The sequence below is a fragment of the Marmota flaviventris genome, chromosome 17 (assembly GCF_047511675.1).
Source record: "Marmota flaviventris isolate mMarFla1 chromosome 17, mMarFla1.hap1, whole genome shotgun sequence".
Lineage (NCBI taxonomy): Eukaryota > Metazoa > Chordata > Mammalia > Rodentia > Sciuridae > Marmota > Marmota flaviventris.
The window spans coordinates 64,181,923-64,201,578 of NC_092514.1; the positions used below are offsets into that span (position 1 = coordinate 64,181,923).

General features: G+C 42.1%; 1 protein-coding gene across 3 annotated transcripts in view; it reads right to left on the minus strand.

Annotated features, from left to right (window-relative positions):
* The window catches only part of Ern1 (endoplasmic reticulum to nucleus signaling 1), an 86,207-nt gene that overhangs the window by 31,353 nt on the left and 35,198 nt on the right, over positions 1–19,656 (minus strand). For 2 of the 3 annotated variants that reach the window (XM_071604051.1, XM_027946281.2), the window contains exons 3-6: positions 7,521–7,554; positions 6,288–6,360; positions 2,461–2,533; positions 248–370 (exon numbers count right to left, since the gene is read on the minus strand). In XM_071604051.1, the coding sequence (XP_071460152.1) occupies positions 248–370; positions 2,461–2,533; positions 6,288–6,360; positions 7,521–7,554 (303 nt within the window). The remainder of the gene's footprint in view (positions 1–247; positions 371–2,460; positions 2,534–6,287; positions 6,361–7,520; positions 7,555–19,656) is intronic. The other variant, XM_071604052.1, reaches the window with a different exon arrangement.

Consider the following 19,656-nt stretch of genomic DNA (forward strand, 5'->3'; position numbering starts at 1 on the left):
TCTAATGAGGGAAATGCAGCAGTGAGGGCTGAGAAGTGACAGCTGAACAGAGGGGCTATGTGGGTCATGGTGCAGCTTAGACTGCATCCTTTAGGCAATGGAGGCCACTGCAGGGCTAAGGTTGTTCGAAGAAGGCAGCCCTGGCCACCTTCTGGAGAACCAGGTCAGAGCAGAGGCAGGTAGGGGAGCTTTATCAGATTCTTTCTAGAAACAGGTCGATTGTACAAAATGGTGGTTCATTTCTTACCTGTCCGTCCAAGATACAGAAGAGAGGTTGATGGGCAGAGACTATCTGCAAAGGCTGATGACAAAGTCTGCTGCTTCTCACCAGTCAAGAGGTCGATGACATACCAAATGTCCTGCTTTTTACCTAAAGGTCACAGGATACTCTGTCATTTACACTTATTCTATACAGAAAAGAAAATCACTGCTTAAGTAGTTGTTCTAGATATTCTACTTTATGCTGAGAAACAGGACTGAAATTCTTATAATGTTGAAGACATTTCTACGCTATTTTGAAGGTGATAGAGTAAATGGTAATGTGGAGATAACTTCTTAGGCCACTGGGTCTTACAATCACTTAACAGTCTGATCATCGGCATAAAAATTTCTCCAAACCCCCATAACTAAGTTATAGTAAAAAAAGTTCTCCTAACTTTCAAGTTAGATTTTATTGCTTGATTAATAGCCTTTAATGAAAACTCTGAACTGTAAAGAGCAATCCTTTTCCCGCAGACAAGGAGCCAAATACTAAAGAAATGTACTCAGGTGTTCATCTCCTTGATAACCATAATTCATATTTCTTAACATCCCTACTAATTAAGCCACATGTGAAGAGGATCTATAGTTACTGTTTCTAACTATAATTAGCTAGTACCTGTGACTGGTCAGTAGTGCTAGCTGTAACCTGATGCTAAAGGGCAAAGTTACCTCAGCCTCCCCCGGGGTCAGTAAGTTATTCCCAGGCCACAGGTCATACCCCTCGCCTTGGTCAGCTGATTAAACGATATGAACAGGTGAACAGCACAGCCAAACACCAGTATGAGGGAAACCCAAGGCATTCGTATCTGTGCTATTCAACCAGGGCATCCTAGGAATGGTGAGGAAGTGCATGGGTCTCTAGTTTGAAGGTCAACATATTCCCAGAAGCTATGACCTTAAAAGTATTCTACGTCCAAGTGCTTTTGGAAGCAGAACAATGAGATCCTAGGAAGGTTACAGGGCATTGAATTTGCTAGAGCTACACTCAGTTCTAACATGTGGCATACATGCTGATCCCACATGTATGCAACTTGTCCACACATTGTGAACTCTCTATTCTCAGTAAGATGTTAATATGAAAAAGACTGAAGGTAGAATGAGAATGTCACCAATCAGCTGTGACCATGAATCCTTTCTATCTGGCATGGCATATATCAAGGACAACTGCAGTCTGTATAACCCAGCTACTACCTTAATGGACAGACTGGGGAACTACCATGTTCTTAAATATACTTAATAAACTCATTTAATATGGCATCACACAAAGATAATGGAAACACAATGTCCTAAGTAGACCACAAATGACACATTGCTGGGAAAGGCTGGAAGACGAGATGGGAAACGGTGACACAGATGGTCAGAAGATAGTTGGATGGGCCTGGCATGGCCCAGAGAAAAAAGCCTGTTGGTCATTTCTTCTGAATCCATACACTGGGGATTCCTTATTTTGAAGGAAGGAAGCAAGAGCCCCAGTGTGCCCAGCAAAAACTTAAAAGCTGGCCTGCATTTGAGACCCAGAAAAACATATAAAGCTCCCGAGGCAGGAACAGGCAATAAGCACTTTCAGTTCCTCAAAAAGAAAGCTGCTATATAAACACAGGCTATTATTACTACTATGATTTCAAGATAAATACAGCTCTCCTTTGTGTTACAAATGCATTTTTATTGACATTTTGGCAGCAAAATGGTACAGAAAAGCAGGTGAGCTGATGCTTTAAAAGCTGTGACCCCAGAGGTATAAAGGCAGCTTATCTAGGCAAGCTGTTAAGTGCTGTTTCTACCAAATATTCTGATAGCAGGAAATACGAAGAAAGCCCTATAATTAATAGGCAGGGCCTAGCTTTCCTTCGTTGACTCAGACAATTGTATTCACTTTAAATTTCACACAGTTGCAGCTGGGATGTTGTAATTTTGAAATCACAGGAGTAGGCCAGACCAGCAACTAAAAGCTTGTTAAATGAGTAACTATATTTACGGTGTCAATTTTTCTCCTGGGTGAAAAGAACCCTTTCTTAACTGGTCAGCCGATCCTGGCATGAACAGCACTTGCAGTATGACCAAGGCAAGAAAGACCTTTCCCAGAAGGATTGGCAAGGGGGTGACGACAGCAGCCCTCTCTCTCAACTGCCATTTGCCCAGATTCCAGGACTCTCTGTCAAAAGTGATCCAAGTTTCAGTGTTGAGAACAGGAACTCTTACCCATGTAGAGGATTCCATCTGAACTTCGGCATGGGGATGCCTGTACCAACTCAGGGATGGTAAAGGGAAGTTTCTTTAAAAAAAAAAAAAAAAAAAAAAGTAAAGAAAACTTAAAAAGGAAAAAATAAGTTAACCAAGTCTTATGCAATTATTACAAATTTACTGGGCAGTCTGTTTCTGTTACCCAGTTCTGCTAAAGAAAAGAACACTTAGCAGATGGGAGTTTTCCTAATAGGAACCCAAGAAGAGGGGGGTACCCCGTGTTTCCATCCACTACTGAAAGGCCTTGACCTCTGAACTCTGTAAATACTAATTCCTTTACTTGACACAGGAGGCCAGGCTTTCTGTCCAGGGCACTTACCAGGAGTGACATAAGCCTTTTCTGAGAAAAGAACACAAATATGGAGAATTACACTATCTTGGTAGCTCTAAGGGTAGTGGAAAGGATTCTCCCATCTTGGAAAAGTGACCCAGAGTTGGCTAGACTAGGTAGAAGGATGATGATGCCTTTTAGAGGTGGGAGGAGGTCATGATTTTAATGCTAAAGAGAAACAACCTTGCAACCAAGCTTCAAGCTTGGAGGGAATAAAGGCACCATTACATGGGCAACACAAGAGTTGGAGGCAGAAAAAGAAGTTTGGTATTTCCTTCGGTAAATCATTCTCTACTGAAAAACAAAAAAATTGAGCTTTCTGGTTGAAAAAGGAAGTTATGGTAGGTGCCAGGAAAAGAAACCAAAAGAAATCCAAATGTTTCAACATGTTTCATCATAAAACTGACTCTTCTGCGTCTACAGCTGACATCTGACAAGTCCTTTTGGTCTATGCTCGTTTCAGTACACTTTATTTTTGGAATACTCTTGTGTTTCTGAAACTATTCTACAGATACTGCTGTTACAGAAACTCCAGGCTACAATGCTGCCACTTTTTCTCCAAGAGAAGATTTCTCTGTAGCATTGATAAACAGAACTGTAAACTGAATCAATAATTTGGATTTTCCTGCCATTTCAACATTCAAACTAAGCCTTAGAAAAGGCAAAATGCCAATCGGAGGCAGTAATGCCTGGGTTTTTGCCAGATGTTTCTGATAATCAGAAAGTGGTTGCCAGTCCTCTGGTTTGGAGTCCTGGGCCCTGAACTGAGCACTGCCACAGCCCTCCTGCTTTGAGGCCCAGGTTGGGAAACCTATGATCTCTGGAATTACTAAGCCACAATACACAGGAAGGCACGGTGGTGTTAAGAGCATCCTCTTCAATTAGACTTCTTTACATCCCAACTCCAGTCCTAAAAGCTTCAGACTTATTCCCTAACTTCTCTGGGCTCAGTTTCCAAAATGGGGAAAACATCTACGGGCTGCTGAGAGGCTCAACATTTTCTGACAAACAAGGTGCTTAAGAAATGCTGCCAGGTGGTGGGGCTTGGCGGCGCACACCTGTAATCCCAGTGGCTCAGGAGGCTGAGACAGGAGGATCAACCTCAGCAACAGTGAGGCACTAAGCAACTCAGTGAGACCCTGTCTCTAAATAAAATACAAAATAGGGCTGAGGATGTGCCAAGATATTTTTATTTTATTTTATTTTTTACATTTTGAGATAGGTCTCACTAAGTTGCGAGGGTGCCTTCAAATTTGCAATATCCTTCCCTCAACCTCTTAGTCACTGGAATTACAGGTATGCACCACAATGCCTGGCTCAAAAACTAATTTTAAAATACCCAAATTAGTACCCATAATCCACTTACAGTTTAGACCAATGGTTCTCATCATTGGCTACGTATTAGAATCTCATAAACTTAGAATCTCTCAAACTTTCTATGAATCACATGATACACAAACAGAAAAACACAATCACACACCTCAGTAATTATTAATCACACCTCAGTGAATATTCTCATGGCATTAGTACCCGATGAAGAAAACATTTCTAGCACTCCTGAAGATCCCTCTTGTGCCCCTTTTTTAGCCATTAACTCTTGGGGCAACTATTATCCTCACTTCAAAACAGCACAGAGTAGGTTTTCCTGCTTTTGAACTTTATATAAATGAATCATTTGGAATGTAGCTTTTTTGGTGATGTTTTGGCTCCACATTGCATTTGTGAGATAGATCCATGTTGTGTAAGGTCACACACTGTTAATTCTCACTGTCACAGAGTTCATTGCATGACTGTCTCTGTACTTATTTATTAAACATTTATTTTGTACTTTTGACTAACTCGGATCCTTGTTGTAACAATTCTGCAAACATTGCCTTCAACTCTTTTTTATCCTCTCCCTGTGGTAGTGGGGATCAAATCCAGTGGCACACCCCATTTTCTTTTTTTGTTTTGAGACAGGGTCTTGCTAAGTTGTTGAGGCTGGCCTCAAACTTACAATCTTTCCGCCTCAGTCTCCTAAATCCCTGGGATTAAAGATATGTGCTACCACCCCCAGCTTCCCGTTATTTACCCCTTTCTACCGTTGATGTTATTTGGCTAGTTTCCACTTTTTGTTTATTATTAATACTGTTGCTCTACATTTGAGTGGTGTCTGATGTGGTATACATTCATGCACTTCTGTTGAGTTTATATTGGGTGATGGTTACCAGGTTGTATGGACTCTATGCTGCCAAACAGTTTCCCAAACCAGTTGTGCCACCTTTTATCTCCACCAGCACAGGATGCAGTTCTGGTTGCTCTACATCCCACCACGCGTTTCCCTTTTTTTTTTAAAATGTTCCCATTTAATCATGCTGGTGAGCAGCTGTATGCATACTGAGTAACAGCACAGCCCTGTGATTTTAATTTGAATTTCCCTAATGACTAATAAAATTGAACACCTTTTCATATATTTATTCATCATTTAAATGTCCTCTTTTCCATTTCTGTTGGGTCATCTGTCTTTTTCTAACAGTCCACAGGAGCTCCTTAAATATTCTGAATTTGAATCCTTCAACAGTTAAATAGAACATAAATACTTTGTTGTTTCCTTTCTTCAGGGTAAAAAGTTCTTAATTTAATCAATTTTGCCTAGATTTATGGTTAATTTTTTTTATATTCTATTCTGTCTACTCTAAGGTCATGATGACGTTTCACTACTCTTTCCTTAAAGCTTTATTATTTATTTATTTTGCATTTAGGTCTTAAATCTGTCTGGAACTGATTTTCATGTGGACAGTGTGGGGTAGGAGTCAAGCTATTTTTTTTTTCTTTATGGCTATCCCAGTTGACTTATACCATTCACTGAAAAGAGCATCTTTCCCCACCATAATGTGGTACCACCTTTGTATAAATCAGGTAACCATGTATGTGGGTCTGTTTCTATTACTGGGAAGTTCTGTTTTGTTTTGTTTTAATCCTTATGTCTCAGATCAATGCAATTGGGACTTTCCCGGACTGAGACCTAGGCTCAGACATTTTTCAGAGTTTCCCCAGGTTATTATGATATGAAGCAAAGGGTGACAAACACAGATCTAGATTCTCAAATGGAGACAGGGTGAATACTACAGGCCCCCCTGAAGGCTGGGACGGCGGTGGAGACAGTGTTTCAAACTACACCCCCTCCTCCCAAGTTGAAAGTCTCTGATTGGAGCCAATCTTGTCACTGCAGAGACCCCTCTATCCTTCCAGTGTGTTGGCTGGGCCACCAGCATCTGCTGGTCTGGGTCTGTTTCTGAACTCTGGACGCTCATTAAAAACTCACTTAGGAAGCTGTGAAAAGATACTGGTGCCGAAGCCCCACTCCAGACTGCCTGAATCAAATCCTCAGAAGTCTGTTTCAAACTCCCAGGCCTTGGCATGCAGACACAGTTAAGAACCCTCCAGGGTACACAAAGAAGCTAAATATCCTCACCGTTAGGCCTTCATTATTCTTGCCCCCAAGTGTATACAGGCTGCCATCATTGGGATCTGGGAGGAAAGCAGGCCTAGAGATGAAATAAAAAGTATTAGTGATGAAGTATAGCCCAGGGGACACAATTGAATACCAAAGCCATGCAAAGTCACCATGCAGCAGGAGTGGGTGTGATGTGAGTGAGTAGAAGACAACTCCACCTATTTTCTCTCATGTCAGCCACAAATAAATAAAACACCCTATGGTATAAGTGGAGAAAACAACCTACAAAGGAAGGATCATTAGAAACTATAGAAGATAAGTTGTCATTTGGTCAAAGCACTCTGGATGAGGGTAGGGTAAGTGAAAAGGACCCAGCATGCCTACTTTCCAATCGCCTCCTCAACTGAGCACAGAACATCAACAATTAATATTTAATAGTATGTCATGGTATATAAACAAGTAGAACAAATCTAACTTTAGTTTTGAACAAATGTTTATTTTTCAAATGGAGGCAATAAAAGCAGACTCAGAAAACCTGACGTCAGAGAACTCGCCCGGGAGAGGACTGGGGTCTCTGTCAGCAGCTTCCCACTAAACCAATGGGAGGTGGTCCTCCGTACAGTTAATCTGCTAAAGACTGAACTATGAGAGTCACCCAGAAACCCCTGGCTGAGTCCCTGTGCAACTTAGGACACGCCATCATCTGTACAGGGGATATCTGGATTTCCCTGTAATACATATACTCTAGAAGGTCAGTTCTCTCCTCTGACTTTGAAGAGGGAGAGATCCAAACATTTCTTTTTTCTTGCAGTATTGAGGTTGACCCCAGTGGTACTCTATCACTGAGCTACACTCCCCAGCCCTTTTTATTTTTTGTTTTGAGATGGGGTCTGGCAAAGTTATCCAGGCTGGCCTCAAACTTAGTCCTCTTGCCTTAGCCTCCTGAGTAGCTGGGATTATAGGAGTGTATCACCACACCCAGCAAGAGATACAGACTTTGGAAGTTTAAACTCAAAACTCAACTTAAGGTTCATCTCAGATAAACTCTTTTAACACATTGTCCTCTTCTCCCCAAGGATCACAGCACCCTCTCCCCATCATATCATCTGTAGCATTCTATATACCTCATTAATTCTTCTTATACCTTAAACTTGTGCCTGTATGTGCTCCCAGCAATTAGCCTGGTAAATGTTGATTGAATGAATAAGATAATGAATTAAAGGGAAATATAGAGCAAATCAGAAAACTTACTCTTCAACGTGCGTTGGGACCTGCAGGACTGGGTCTGTGCAAAAGAACAACAAAGGCATCATCAGACTGGAAAATGTCAAGAATTCCAGAGATTTCCCAGGACCAAGTGACAAGTTGTACTGATAATAGAGGTTGATATACATGAGATAACATCTGCGAGGGCACTTTAGAAATCCTACACACAAAGACACCAACATAAGCTCTTAGGATGGTCCCTGAGACTGGATTGAGAACTGAGCCCAGAATGGAACTGCTGATAAGAAACCTGAGTGTCACTGGTGGGGTAGATTTAGAAGAAAGAACTAGTCATTATCCTCAGTAGACAGGAGTGACAACATCACTATCTGGCACATTGAGAACTTCTAAAATCCAAATCATTACCTTGTCAGAAACCTGGAATTATATAACTAATTAGAACAAATTTAAAAAATATATGTTAAAAAGAAAAGAAACCTGGAATAGCACTAGAAATTCCAATTATGAAATGCCAAACTGTGGGTAAAGAACTGATGCTGACTGATGGTAGACGTACACACACTTTGAAGCAGCCTGAGACAATCCTGGATCTTTCAAGCATTGATTCCTTTTGGTCCTTTAGCTTCATTTCCTTAAAATTCAATTTTAAAAATATAAAATATAGAAAATGCTTTTTTTTACAAAGGTGCTCACAATAGTATTACAAATGTCTAACTATTCAATAATATGTTTAAATTATGGAATGTCCACTTAGGGGGAAATTAAGGTTTTAAAGGGGCTAATAAAAGTTTTAAACATGTACGAATCTTTATTCAGTTATGACACTGCATGTAGAGTATTAATGCAAGTATGGGGAAAATTTTCAAGGCACAAAGAAAAACTAGATGGAAAGACCAAAATGCTAATCGAAAGTTATCTCTGTAGGAGTATAACCAACCTTTTCTATATTTCTCAAATTTTCTACAAAAGCAAGCATTACTTTTTAAGTTGGGAAAAGGGTTTTGTTTTTCCTCTAAATCAATTTCATATTTACAACAGTTAAAAATGGAAATGTCTCCCTAGATTCTCCTGGCACACATCAAGAGGTGGCTCCTGACTGTCTGGAATGGATGGTGGTAGAGGTGAGAGGGCATGAGCTTGAACACATTTGAAATCCTCAGGCAAGAGGCTGGAGGAGTTATTGCCAACATTCAAAACCCTATGGCTACAGCTGTGCTCTACACAACTTCAGAGAACATTCTAATAGGATTTTGTATGTAGACTCCCAGACCCAGGAGGCTCTGCTTTATGGTCTCAGACAGCTGTCTAATCCCCCTTGCCAATTGGGATTCTCGATGACGGAAGCTTTATCAAGCTTCATCACATGTTGACTTTGCTTTAAAAGCCCAGCTCCTACACAAAGACATACGGTGCTCACTACAACAGAAGTACACTCACCAGATGTGGTCTGTGGGCAGCAAACAAACAATTCACTAAACCAAAAACACTTTAGGAAACAGGATGAACTTTCAGTCAGTAAGCATATGTTTATCTTTCCCATTAATCACCTCTCGGTACACTCTCACAAACAGACTGATGCAAGAGACAGGAAATAAAGGTGCACGACACTCACCGACTGAAACAAACTAGTCAAGGTGCAATTAGGACCCAGGTACTTCAATGTAGCCCTGAAGTTTTGCAAGCCAGGAAAAGCAAGACTGTCTGTCATATTCCAAAGAAAGCTGGCAGTTAAAAAAGGCATCTTTTATGTTCATTTCAGTCATTTAATGCTATCACAGATAAACAAAGATAAAAAGGACACTGTCAACATCTAGCAATTCACCAGAAACAAAACACGGAGAGTGACATGACTGGAATACTTGCTTATAAGTTGATCTTTGTGTACAATGTTTGCTTAGTCTTATCAACTTTTCTTTAGATGCAGATTTTCCTGGTTTTCTCTAGCTTCCCCATGGGTCACTTGATCCTGAGGCCTCAGGCCCTAAGATGTGCCCCATACTGTAAGATACAGGACACCAGTGGAAACAAGGAAGGATTCCCACATTGGGATGTCAGAACCATGCTTGTTTCTAGTCCAGGAGGAGATAAAGTCCAGAAGGAGGAGCTTAGGGTCACCTTAGCATTCCCCATCTGCTCAGTGAAAATGGGTACCTAGATAATAAGCTCTGTAAATGTGTGGACCCAGTAAAAACCCAACAACTAAGGCCGCTCTGACAGGGGCCAGCAAGCTGAGGTGTGGCTTCAGAGGTACAAGAAAGAATCTTCTATAGATAATTTTCTTCTTAAAGAATCATTTGGATCCAAGATTTGCTTGAAAATATTATAAAAAATAAATGTATGTGGGGACAGATAAAAAGTGGCAGACTGGTGATAACTGTTAAAGATGGAACATGAGAACTTTGGGGAGGCATTTTACTATTCTCTGTACATATGCTCAGAATTTTTCCATCTAAAAATGGTTAAAGACACTTTGGGAAGCCAGCAAAATAAAAACAAAATGCATTATCTGAAAGTGTACAATGAAACATCGACAGGAAAATATGCTGGTTTTGACCTGTTAATGAGAACTGGTATCAGGCAAGATTCTTGCTTTAAGATTTCAACCATGGGAAAAGACACACTGAGCAAACTGTAAGGCTGTACACAAACACCACTGCAAAATAAGCCACTCTATCTGTATGGAGCCTGATAAGGGTAAACGCCAACCTCAACAAGCTGTTTTACTTTCAGGAAAAAGAAGGGGGGAGGGGTTTCCTTCACAAGTGTAAAAATGAGTGTTATTCAAGTTAAAAATGAGGTTACAGGGAAAACTGTTGCAATCAACGTTTGGTCTCTGGATCAACTCAGGAAAGCAGCCCGCTCACTGCTGCCCTGGGAGGAGCAGCCGCTGGACCCGACGTTGCTTCCCTAGTGTCCGCTGGGGCCTGAAATGCCCCAGCCTTTCCACACACAGAAACCAGCGTTCTGGCTGCTACTGGGTTGTGCTAAACTAACCATCCTTGCTAATTTGAGGCTGAAATGACAAAATAGATGTTTATATCATTCCTTTGTCCAAATTCCTAAACACTTCTATCTCCATAAGAAGTTTTGTTCCTATTTCCTGCTTTAATTCTGGAAGGGCAGTTCCATGTTCTCACCCCTGCTCTCTTTTCTCTCTCAGGAAGCATATCTACTTCTCTAATCTTAACCTTAAGAGGTGGATTCTAGGTCCCCACCATGAGTTCTTCCCTCTAGATCAATTAACTAGACATTTCACTATTTCCTACCAGCACCTCAACCTCCACCATCCAGGTCACTCCCCACAGAATGGCTACTGCTCTTGATTACCTTATTGAGTTAAGGGATCAACCATTCACTTAGAGGATAGCCAAGACTCAAATACACTGCTGACACCTATTTCTCCCCAACACATGCCACTGATTGCCAAACCCTGTAGTCTATTTCTACAAGGACTGTCATCCTGCTTCCTACTTCCAGTGTCCCTTTAACATCACAGAACACCTTGTGTTCCAAGTCCTCCCTTTTCTCCTCATCTATGAGGTCTCAGGAATCAGACAAATGTAGGCTTAAATCATAGCTCTGCTACTGACCATCTGAGTGACTTTGGCAAAGCTTAATCTCTCTTAACCTCAATTTCCTCATCGTAAAGGGGGAAAAAACAGATGACACCAACTTCATGTGGCATCTCTGTGGATTAGATGAAGATTAAATATTTGTTAAGATTTTCAGTCAGTGCCTTGACACAGAAAAGAGTGACCCTTTTAAAAACAAATCAGATTATGCTTCTGGTTATTAAAAATCCTTTGTTAGCTCCTGATCTCACTCAGTCAAGTCACAAAGTCACCCATAAATCCCATGCAATCCTCCTCTCACCTTTTACCATCCTCCTATTGCCTCCAGCCATGTGGGCCTCCTTGCATTCCTTGAATTCTGCCCAGCATGCCCCTGTTTCAGGGCCTTTGCATTGGCTGTTCCTGTCTGCCTAGGCCTTTGACCAAATGTCATTATCTCACAGAGGTCTTCCACGACCACTGCTTATTCCCCTGGGATATCCCATCCCTCTTCTCTGCTTAATATTTCTCCATGACACTCAGCACCTCTGAAGATCTTTACATTTTGTTGCCAACTTGTTTAATGTCCAACTCTATCACTGGTTTATCTTCTGTTGTCTGCTGTTCTTAGCATCTAAAACAGTGCCTGGCACACAGAAGATGTTTAATGCACTGCTGAATGGAGCAACTGTTAGTTTCCTTTCTCCTTCCTGTTTAGCTTGCATATCCATCTTTGATCACTTCTAATCATCCAGCAGACATACAATCAACCCTCGACCCAGGCCCTACTTAGCAAGCCTCTTTCCTCCATCCAGGTTCTGAGCACTGTTGAAGAAAATACTGCAATCATATGGGGGGATACCTCATACACATATGGCCAGTTGGGTCTCAGGCCATTAGCTCTATCTATCTAATTTCTGGTTGACCTTGGTTCCCATCCCTCCTAGCTTCTATTTCAAACCCTGCCTCCCCACAGAATGGCTTCTGCTCTTGATTACCTTATTGAGTTAAGGAATCAACCATTCACCTCAAGGCCCTTTCTTACCACAGATGAATCTGCCTTCGGTGCCACAGGGGGACTGCATGAGCTTACTGCCAACCCTTTACCTTCTCAGTTTGCCCGCTCCACCCTTCCCTTCCAGTCTTTGGTAAAGGGACAAGGCTTTAACCCTCAAGCCCAGATACTCACACTCCCATCTGGGGCCCCAGGCAGTCCTCTGTCTGTAATCTCCAGCTCCTCCTTTCTGCTGGCTACCTCACTGCCCCTTCTGCCTATAAAACCTCTAATTCCCCCTCTCCTCTGTACATGATTCCCTTTCTTTCCTAAATGCATCCATTTTAAGTACACGGGTTGAATATTCTTGAAAGCATATCCACTCCTGTAACTGTCATCACTGTCAAGATACAGAAGGTTTCCAACACCCCAAACATTTTCTCATACCCTTTTGATTTCAATACTTCAATCCTTACCCCAGACAACCACTGATAGATTCTTTTTGTTTGTTCTATCCACATGGAGACCATACAGTTGATATTGTAGCTGGCTTCTTTCTCTCTGTATAACATTACTGGAATTCATCCCTGTTGTATATATCACTCTTTTTTATTGCTGAATAGTATTTCACCCTAAGAATATGCCACAATTTGTATATCTATTTGGGTTGTCTTAGTTGCTTTGTTGTTGTTGGTTTTGCTATTGTGAATCAAACCACTATTAACATTTGTGTGCAAATCTTTATTTGAGCCTGTTTTCATTTCTCCTGGGAAAATATCTAAGAAGTAGAATGGCTGAGTCATATTGTTTGCATTTGACTTGATAAGCAATTGCCAAACAGTCGTCCAAAGTGGTCGTACCATTCACATCTGTCCGTGTCTGCGAGTCTGCCTTTCAGATCCACACTCCATCTGCTGCTAAGAGGGTTTGACAAGGCAAATCTGTGCATGCCTCTCCCTTCCACAGAAGCCTATAATGACTCCTCTCTGCCTACTGAATGCCTTCTCTCTCGGTGGCTCAAGTCAGAGGTTCCCCAAACTTTCTCGTTCACAGTACCTTTCGTGTCTCTGTAATTTTTTCCCAGTGCCATAGGCCAAAAGAAACACCCAACAGTTTCATTTACTCAATAGTTAGGTCCAAACAACTTAGTAAGTACTTGGGGTCTAGCAACTGAAAAGTCTGTCGGGGGGTGGGGGGACCACAAAAATGGAAAGAAAAAGCTTTATTTCATTCTTAACCACAATTACTTACCAATGGGATGTGCATACCTATTGGTACCTGGACGGCACAACTTCCAAATTTTGTAAGGGACTGCACACTGCACCCTTGTTAACATTCCACATGCATTTCCATGTGGTATTTGAATTTTGGCACATGCCAAAATTTAGCAAGTACCAAAAACTCACTTTTGCAAAGATACAAAACATCACTGAAAGGAATACAGCACAATCTAATGTTAAAACTACAAATTCCCTCGAGCATGAAATTTGACACTTGTCAAGTATCATGGTGTTTCTCTCAAAACATTAAAATAAGTACAGTGGCACCCTAGGGCCTCTCAGCACATGGTTTAGTAACTGGAATCCTTAGCATTCAAGGTCCCCCAAAACGTGGGCCCAATTCTTCTGCACAATTATCTCCCAGTGACGCCTCTTCCCCAAACTCACTCTGTGCTTTCACGTTGGTGGCTACACTCACTCTTACCTGCTCCATCTCCACCTATTTAAATCTATTCGAACGCCCCTTTCTTCAGGAAATCAGAAATGCACCCTCCACTGCACTTGCAGTGTATTCATAATGCACTTTTCTCAAGGGCCAGGTACTTCATTGCCTGTGGCTTCCCTGGTTCCTAAATATCTGAGGGCTGGATTGAATTTTAATCAATCTGGGGGCAGGGCCCATCTGTTTTGTTTAACGTGAAATATACACAGAAAAGTACAGAAAGCTCACTGTACAGTTTAGTGAATAATCAGAGAAGGAGCTCTTGGGTAGGAGCTGCCCCAGTCTTTGCCCTGCTCTCACAAAGTGGCTATTGCAAATGCAGTCTGCAGAATGGAAGGAAATCAGTAAGTTAAGATCGTCGACATCACATGTGGCATACAGTCATTCAAATTTTTCCTAAGGGAAACACATTTCCACATACAAGCCTACATTATAAAATCTACGAACAGTCTGGGCAGCTGTTTTTGGCATTTGCTTCAAAATAATGGAGGAGAGTAAAGGAGACTGCCATGTGATGAACAGTACTACAGCGGGGCACTCGGTGCCAAAGGTTTTCATGATGCTATTCTCTTTTCTAATGAAAAGTTTATAAAAAATGATAGAAGCTAACAAAGGATGGTATTTCAACAAACAGATTCCCGGAAAGAAAGGCATATCCTTTCAGCTCCTACCTGCAGGGGTCTGGGGAAGCCTGTCCCCCAGTTTCCGGGGGTGCACAGTGAGAAGGGAGTTACACTCCACACAAAGACCCTGTCAGCACTACAGTGGGTGTCTCTGACATAGCCTCGCCAGAATTGGTGCAGGCATAGGGGGAATGTGCAGTGACAAGTCAGCTAAATAGAAAATGTCTTTGACGAAGTCAATCAAGATCTAAGGAACTATTTCTAACCAGAGTTCAGGATGAATGGCCTTCTGAATGATTCAGGCAGATTTCTTCCATGTAGGAAGAAATAAGAGCTCTTTGATTACAGAAGCCATGAGAACAGGCTGCTCACTGAGTACAGCTCAAGGAACTTTGCAAGATCGTTCTCTTCTTTTCCCCAGATGAGCACCAATATTTCTGGAACACACCGCTTCTCGAGCAGCATCTAGACAAGCACTGGTTGTACTGCCCAAATGCCCCTGGCCTTCCTTCTGACCCCCGATCTGGGCCCACATGCAGGCATTTAAAAGCAGCTTCCTCTGAAGACTTCTCCACTGTAACCAAGATGTCACAGCACAGTCAGAAATTCTCCAAACTGGCTCCTTCTAAGAAGTGTACCTCTAGGAATAGTTTGAAATGTACTACTGAGTTGGAGCTTTCAAGAGAGATTTCAAAAGGACCCACAGACAAAGTTATAACAAATTTGCCTTCCCCTCTCTTTCTCTCTCAGAAGAAGGTCAACAACCCCAATACTAGTAATTATCTATTGAGATTTACCAGACACATCTCAAAAACAAATGTCAGGTATCTATTATCAGCTTGGTTCTCTGTTATGTACTGCTTAGGGTAATGAAAAGAAGTGTGTAGTTGACTTATAAAGTGATTATACATGAAGTGGTGTACAAAGAACCGTAAAACTTGTGGTATGTGCCACAGGCCCTCCTAGGTGCAGGTAGAAAAGCTTCATAAAAGTGGCAGGTCCTCAGCATGGGGATGCCAAGACAACACGAGTGAGGAACTGTTACCCTGTGTGGGAATGAGGCCTGGTCAGTGTGACGTGTTCTTGCTGAGGCACAATACCAATATGTCTTAAAGACTTTGCAATGGCGTATGTGGGCAGCAGGACCCAACTGGAGGCTTTGGAGAAAAAGACAATGTGATACCATCTTCCAAATGCAGATTCGACAGGTGGTGGCCATCAGGGAAGAGATGAAGGAAAGGGGAAAGAGGGAGTCACACAGCTGGAAGGAAGGCAGCAGGGCAGCCCAGGTATGGCGGGCCTAAGCCACCAGCCAAACAGTCCTGACCAGGCAGGAATGAGTACAAGAAAGGAATGAGAAAAGGTGACAGATTTTAATCCTAGTGGAAGGAAACAGGGAAACTAGAGAGGTACAGTCTGAATGTGATAAACTGCCATTTCCTCAAGAATGTGCTTAACGCTCTAATACTGTTTTCTTATTAAACAATATTGGCAGAAACAAAGTCAATCACCTTCTCTTAACTCAAAACTTAACACTCCCAAATATGTTCCATGTATCAAGTGACCCAATTAGGGAACATTTCTCCCTAGTGGCAGTTTATTCCTTCCCTCTGGAGGAAAGGTGCTTGGCTAATCTAAGCCCTAAACTTCCATTAAGATTGTTAGATCCCAAGTTTAAGTGAGAAAGTCTCAAACATTCTTCTAAGTCCAGCTTTTATGAGGAAAGCACTTTAAAATAGATGTCTAATCAAAAGCTCCTCAAATTGTAAATCTCATCAGAACTGGGAAAGCACATAACAAGTTTCCTTCAGGAAACATCCCTGCAGATCACACAATGTTGTGTTTGACAAAGGTGACCACACAGAAATACCAAGTAATCAGGAAAACTAGCCATACCAACAGCAACCAAATTCTACCAGGTTCTTACTCATCTTCAACTTGATAGAAGTCATTCAGGTGGAAAAACACACATGAAAGGTTATAATCAGTCTGGAAGGAATTGAAGATCTAAAGCCCACGCACCCAAGTGGTGCCTCTCAGGGTGTCGCACATAAACTCATAGAATTCATTCTCAAGCAATGGGGTACCATCAAACCACACAGACATTCAAAGGTACATAAAGGGAAAGGTAACTAAGTCAGTCAACAGGAACTTTATCCGTATACTTCCATAATCACAACTGTATTCCAACATATGCCAACCAACACTGCCAAGGATACCTATTAGAGCCGAAATCTTAGCTACTACATATGGGATTGCTACTAAGAAAACCCCTCTGAAATATGAAAAGTGGCACTTAGAGGCACATCCCAAGCACAAGGAAGGGAAGCCAGTGGGAGTGCAGATGATCAAAGCTGAACACGAGTTGGCACTTGCTGGAGTTGAGGGATGGGTACGTGGAGTGCATTATATAATACCTCTATGCTCAGAAGTTAAAAATCTTCCATGTTCATTTGCAGGTAAATGGATGGAACTTGAGAATCTCATGCTAAATGAAATAAGCCAATCCCAAAAAACCAGAAGCCAAATGTTTTCTCTGATAAGTGGATGCTGATCCATAGTGAGGTACGGGGGGTAGGGGTCAGGGAAGAATGAATGAAGTTTGCTTTGTGTAGAGGAAAGTGAGGGGAGGAATGGGGCTATGGGGATGGGAAGGATGGTAGAATGAGACAGACATTATTACCCTTACCCTATATACATGTGTGATTACACTATTGGAGTGACTCTATACCACGTACAGCCCCCAGAGGAATGAGAAGTTGGGCTCCATTTGTGTACAATATGTCAAAATGCATTCTGTCAGGTATAACTAATTAGAACAAATTTTTTAAAAATTGAAATTATTCAACCATTAAAAAAAAAATCTTCCATGTTAAATAGTAAAACTCAGAGAAAAAAGAGAGAACCCAACACCTTTTCAAAATACTCAAAAGCTTGGCTCGGGAGGCTGAGGCAGGAGGATCGCAAGTTCAAAGCCAGCTTCAGCAACAGTGAGGCACTAAGCAACTCAGTGAGCCCCTGTCTCTAAATAAAACACAAAATAGGGCTGGGAATGTGGCTCAGTGATTGAGTGTCCCTGAGTTCAATCCTTAGTATAAAAAATATATATTTTTTTTTTTCAAAAGCAAAAATAGGCCTCTGTCACATTCCCACTTATAAGACTTAATTTCAATCCTCCACAACAATGGCAAAGAGATAAACACCTTTCTTGTGCTTGAGCAGTGAGGTGGAAAGGTAGATAATGCATATCCTAAGCCTAGAAAATTCCTTAAAAGAAAACAGGTTAGAAGTACTAATGAAACGTCATCACTTTTCACAATTTCCTCTTCTCATGTTTCCACCACCCTGCTGAAGACAAATCTCCTACTCTTCCAGAGTACTGTGCACACTGGCTAGCGGGTAGGCGAGGAAAACAATGGCACAAAGCCATGAAATGTGGTAGGAAACTCAATAAGACACTGGAGCTGGAAATCGCCACCATGATGGTACAAATGACAGATGACGCGTTCCAAGAGGCAAGGCAAATCCTGTCTGCTTCTCAGGACTCCCAGAGATATCAGTCAGAAGGGTCCTGAAAGACAAATGAATTTGGCTTTTTACTCAGTACCCCGGCTGCCTGGAGGCCCCATCAAGGATGTAGAAATCCAGTGGGAAGACAGGCGGATAGCACAAGTCAGAAGTGCCATGACAGGCTGCAACAGCATGCCTTGGGAAGCCAGGTGAGCAGCCAGGGAAGGGAGTCTTTCTAATGCTAATAAGTAAAGACCTGAGGTCTCTGAGTCCTGGTAAAGGAGCTATGTGCCAGGAGGGTAGGCAGCCACGGAGCCATGGAGAAGTGGGTAAGAGGACTGTGAAGGCCTTGTCTCTTCTCATGCACAGGTGGGCAGACCACACTGGCAGCAGCCCCCTATAGACATCACCTAGAGTATTTCAGAGGCAGGTGTGGCATGGTCCAAATGGTCTTTGTGCAGGGTGTGCAGAGGGCAGCAGGACTAAGATAGGCGGAGGGATGCGGGGCACGGTGATGGCAGTCAAGAAGCTGCCAACTTCATCTAGAACTGAGAGGAGTCAGATTCTGAAGCTGCCTGCTAAGTCACAGGATGTGGTGACCACCTGGACACGGAGAGGAAAGTAGTAGAGCACCAGTATTTTTTAGACTGGTAGGCTGTGACTGTCAGCACAGGGAAAATCCAAAACAAGAGGTACATGTTTAGAAAGGGAGACACATGGGAATAAGACTGTCTTCAAATTTCAAATAATTAATTTTGTTCTCACCCTTCTCTCCTGAGAAATCTCCAGTATTAACCTCCCTAGGGACACCTCAGGAGTCTGGTTGGGAAAGGAGCCACAATGCACATTTAGCATATTTTTATGATTAGCAAAGAATGGTTCTAAATCAGACCCAGTCCTTTGTGCCTATCATTAGAAGAAAAAAAAGTAGGGTTACTAAAAAATAACCAGTTTAATGGAGATTTGAGTATCAAAAACCAGTAGCGACTAGTATTTTATGGTGACTATAAGACACCCTAAACTAATCCTGGAAATACTAGAGCCTTTCAACTCCACCAGGTCAAAGCAAGCTCTGTAAAATCTAATCTAAAACAAAACGTGACAGAACCATTCTCAGTTTGCATTTGATCTAAAACTGCAGAAATGAAACATACTCAACCCTGTTCACTGGAGAAATAGTTCACGTTAGTTCCAGAGATCAAATAAGATTCATTTTCCTACTAGGTATAATTTGCCACTACAGAACAAGAAACCTCTACTTCTGGGAACAGCAACGCATGTCTGGTTGAGGAACAAAAGCACCTGCCAAAACCACTGTGGTAAGGGGCAGAAGGTGGGTTCAACAAACTCAAAGTTTGTGGGCTCCTAAAAAAAGTAAACAGTTAGGAAACCACGAAATGGAGTCACAGATTCGTATTCTGAAGAACCCCGAGTTGATGAGTTAAAGATACCTGCATCAAGAGCTCCCATTGCCAAGACTCAGGCCTCCGGCAGCAGCCTCCCTTGCCCAGTCGGTGCAATAGACTCCTGCTTGGTCTTCTCCTGGCCCTCTCTTCAGTCTTAACATGGCTCCTGCTGATCCTTTATAAAGTGAGGCCTTTAGTTTCAGCCTGCCTAGGCTGCCTAACACAATACCAGAGACTGAGGAACTTAAACAAAATTTATTCTTCCCAGTTCTGGAGGTTGGGAAGACTGAGATAGGGTGCCAGCATGATTGGGCTCTGGTGAGGGCTCTCTTCTTGGCTTGCAGACAGCTGTCT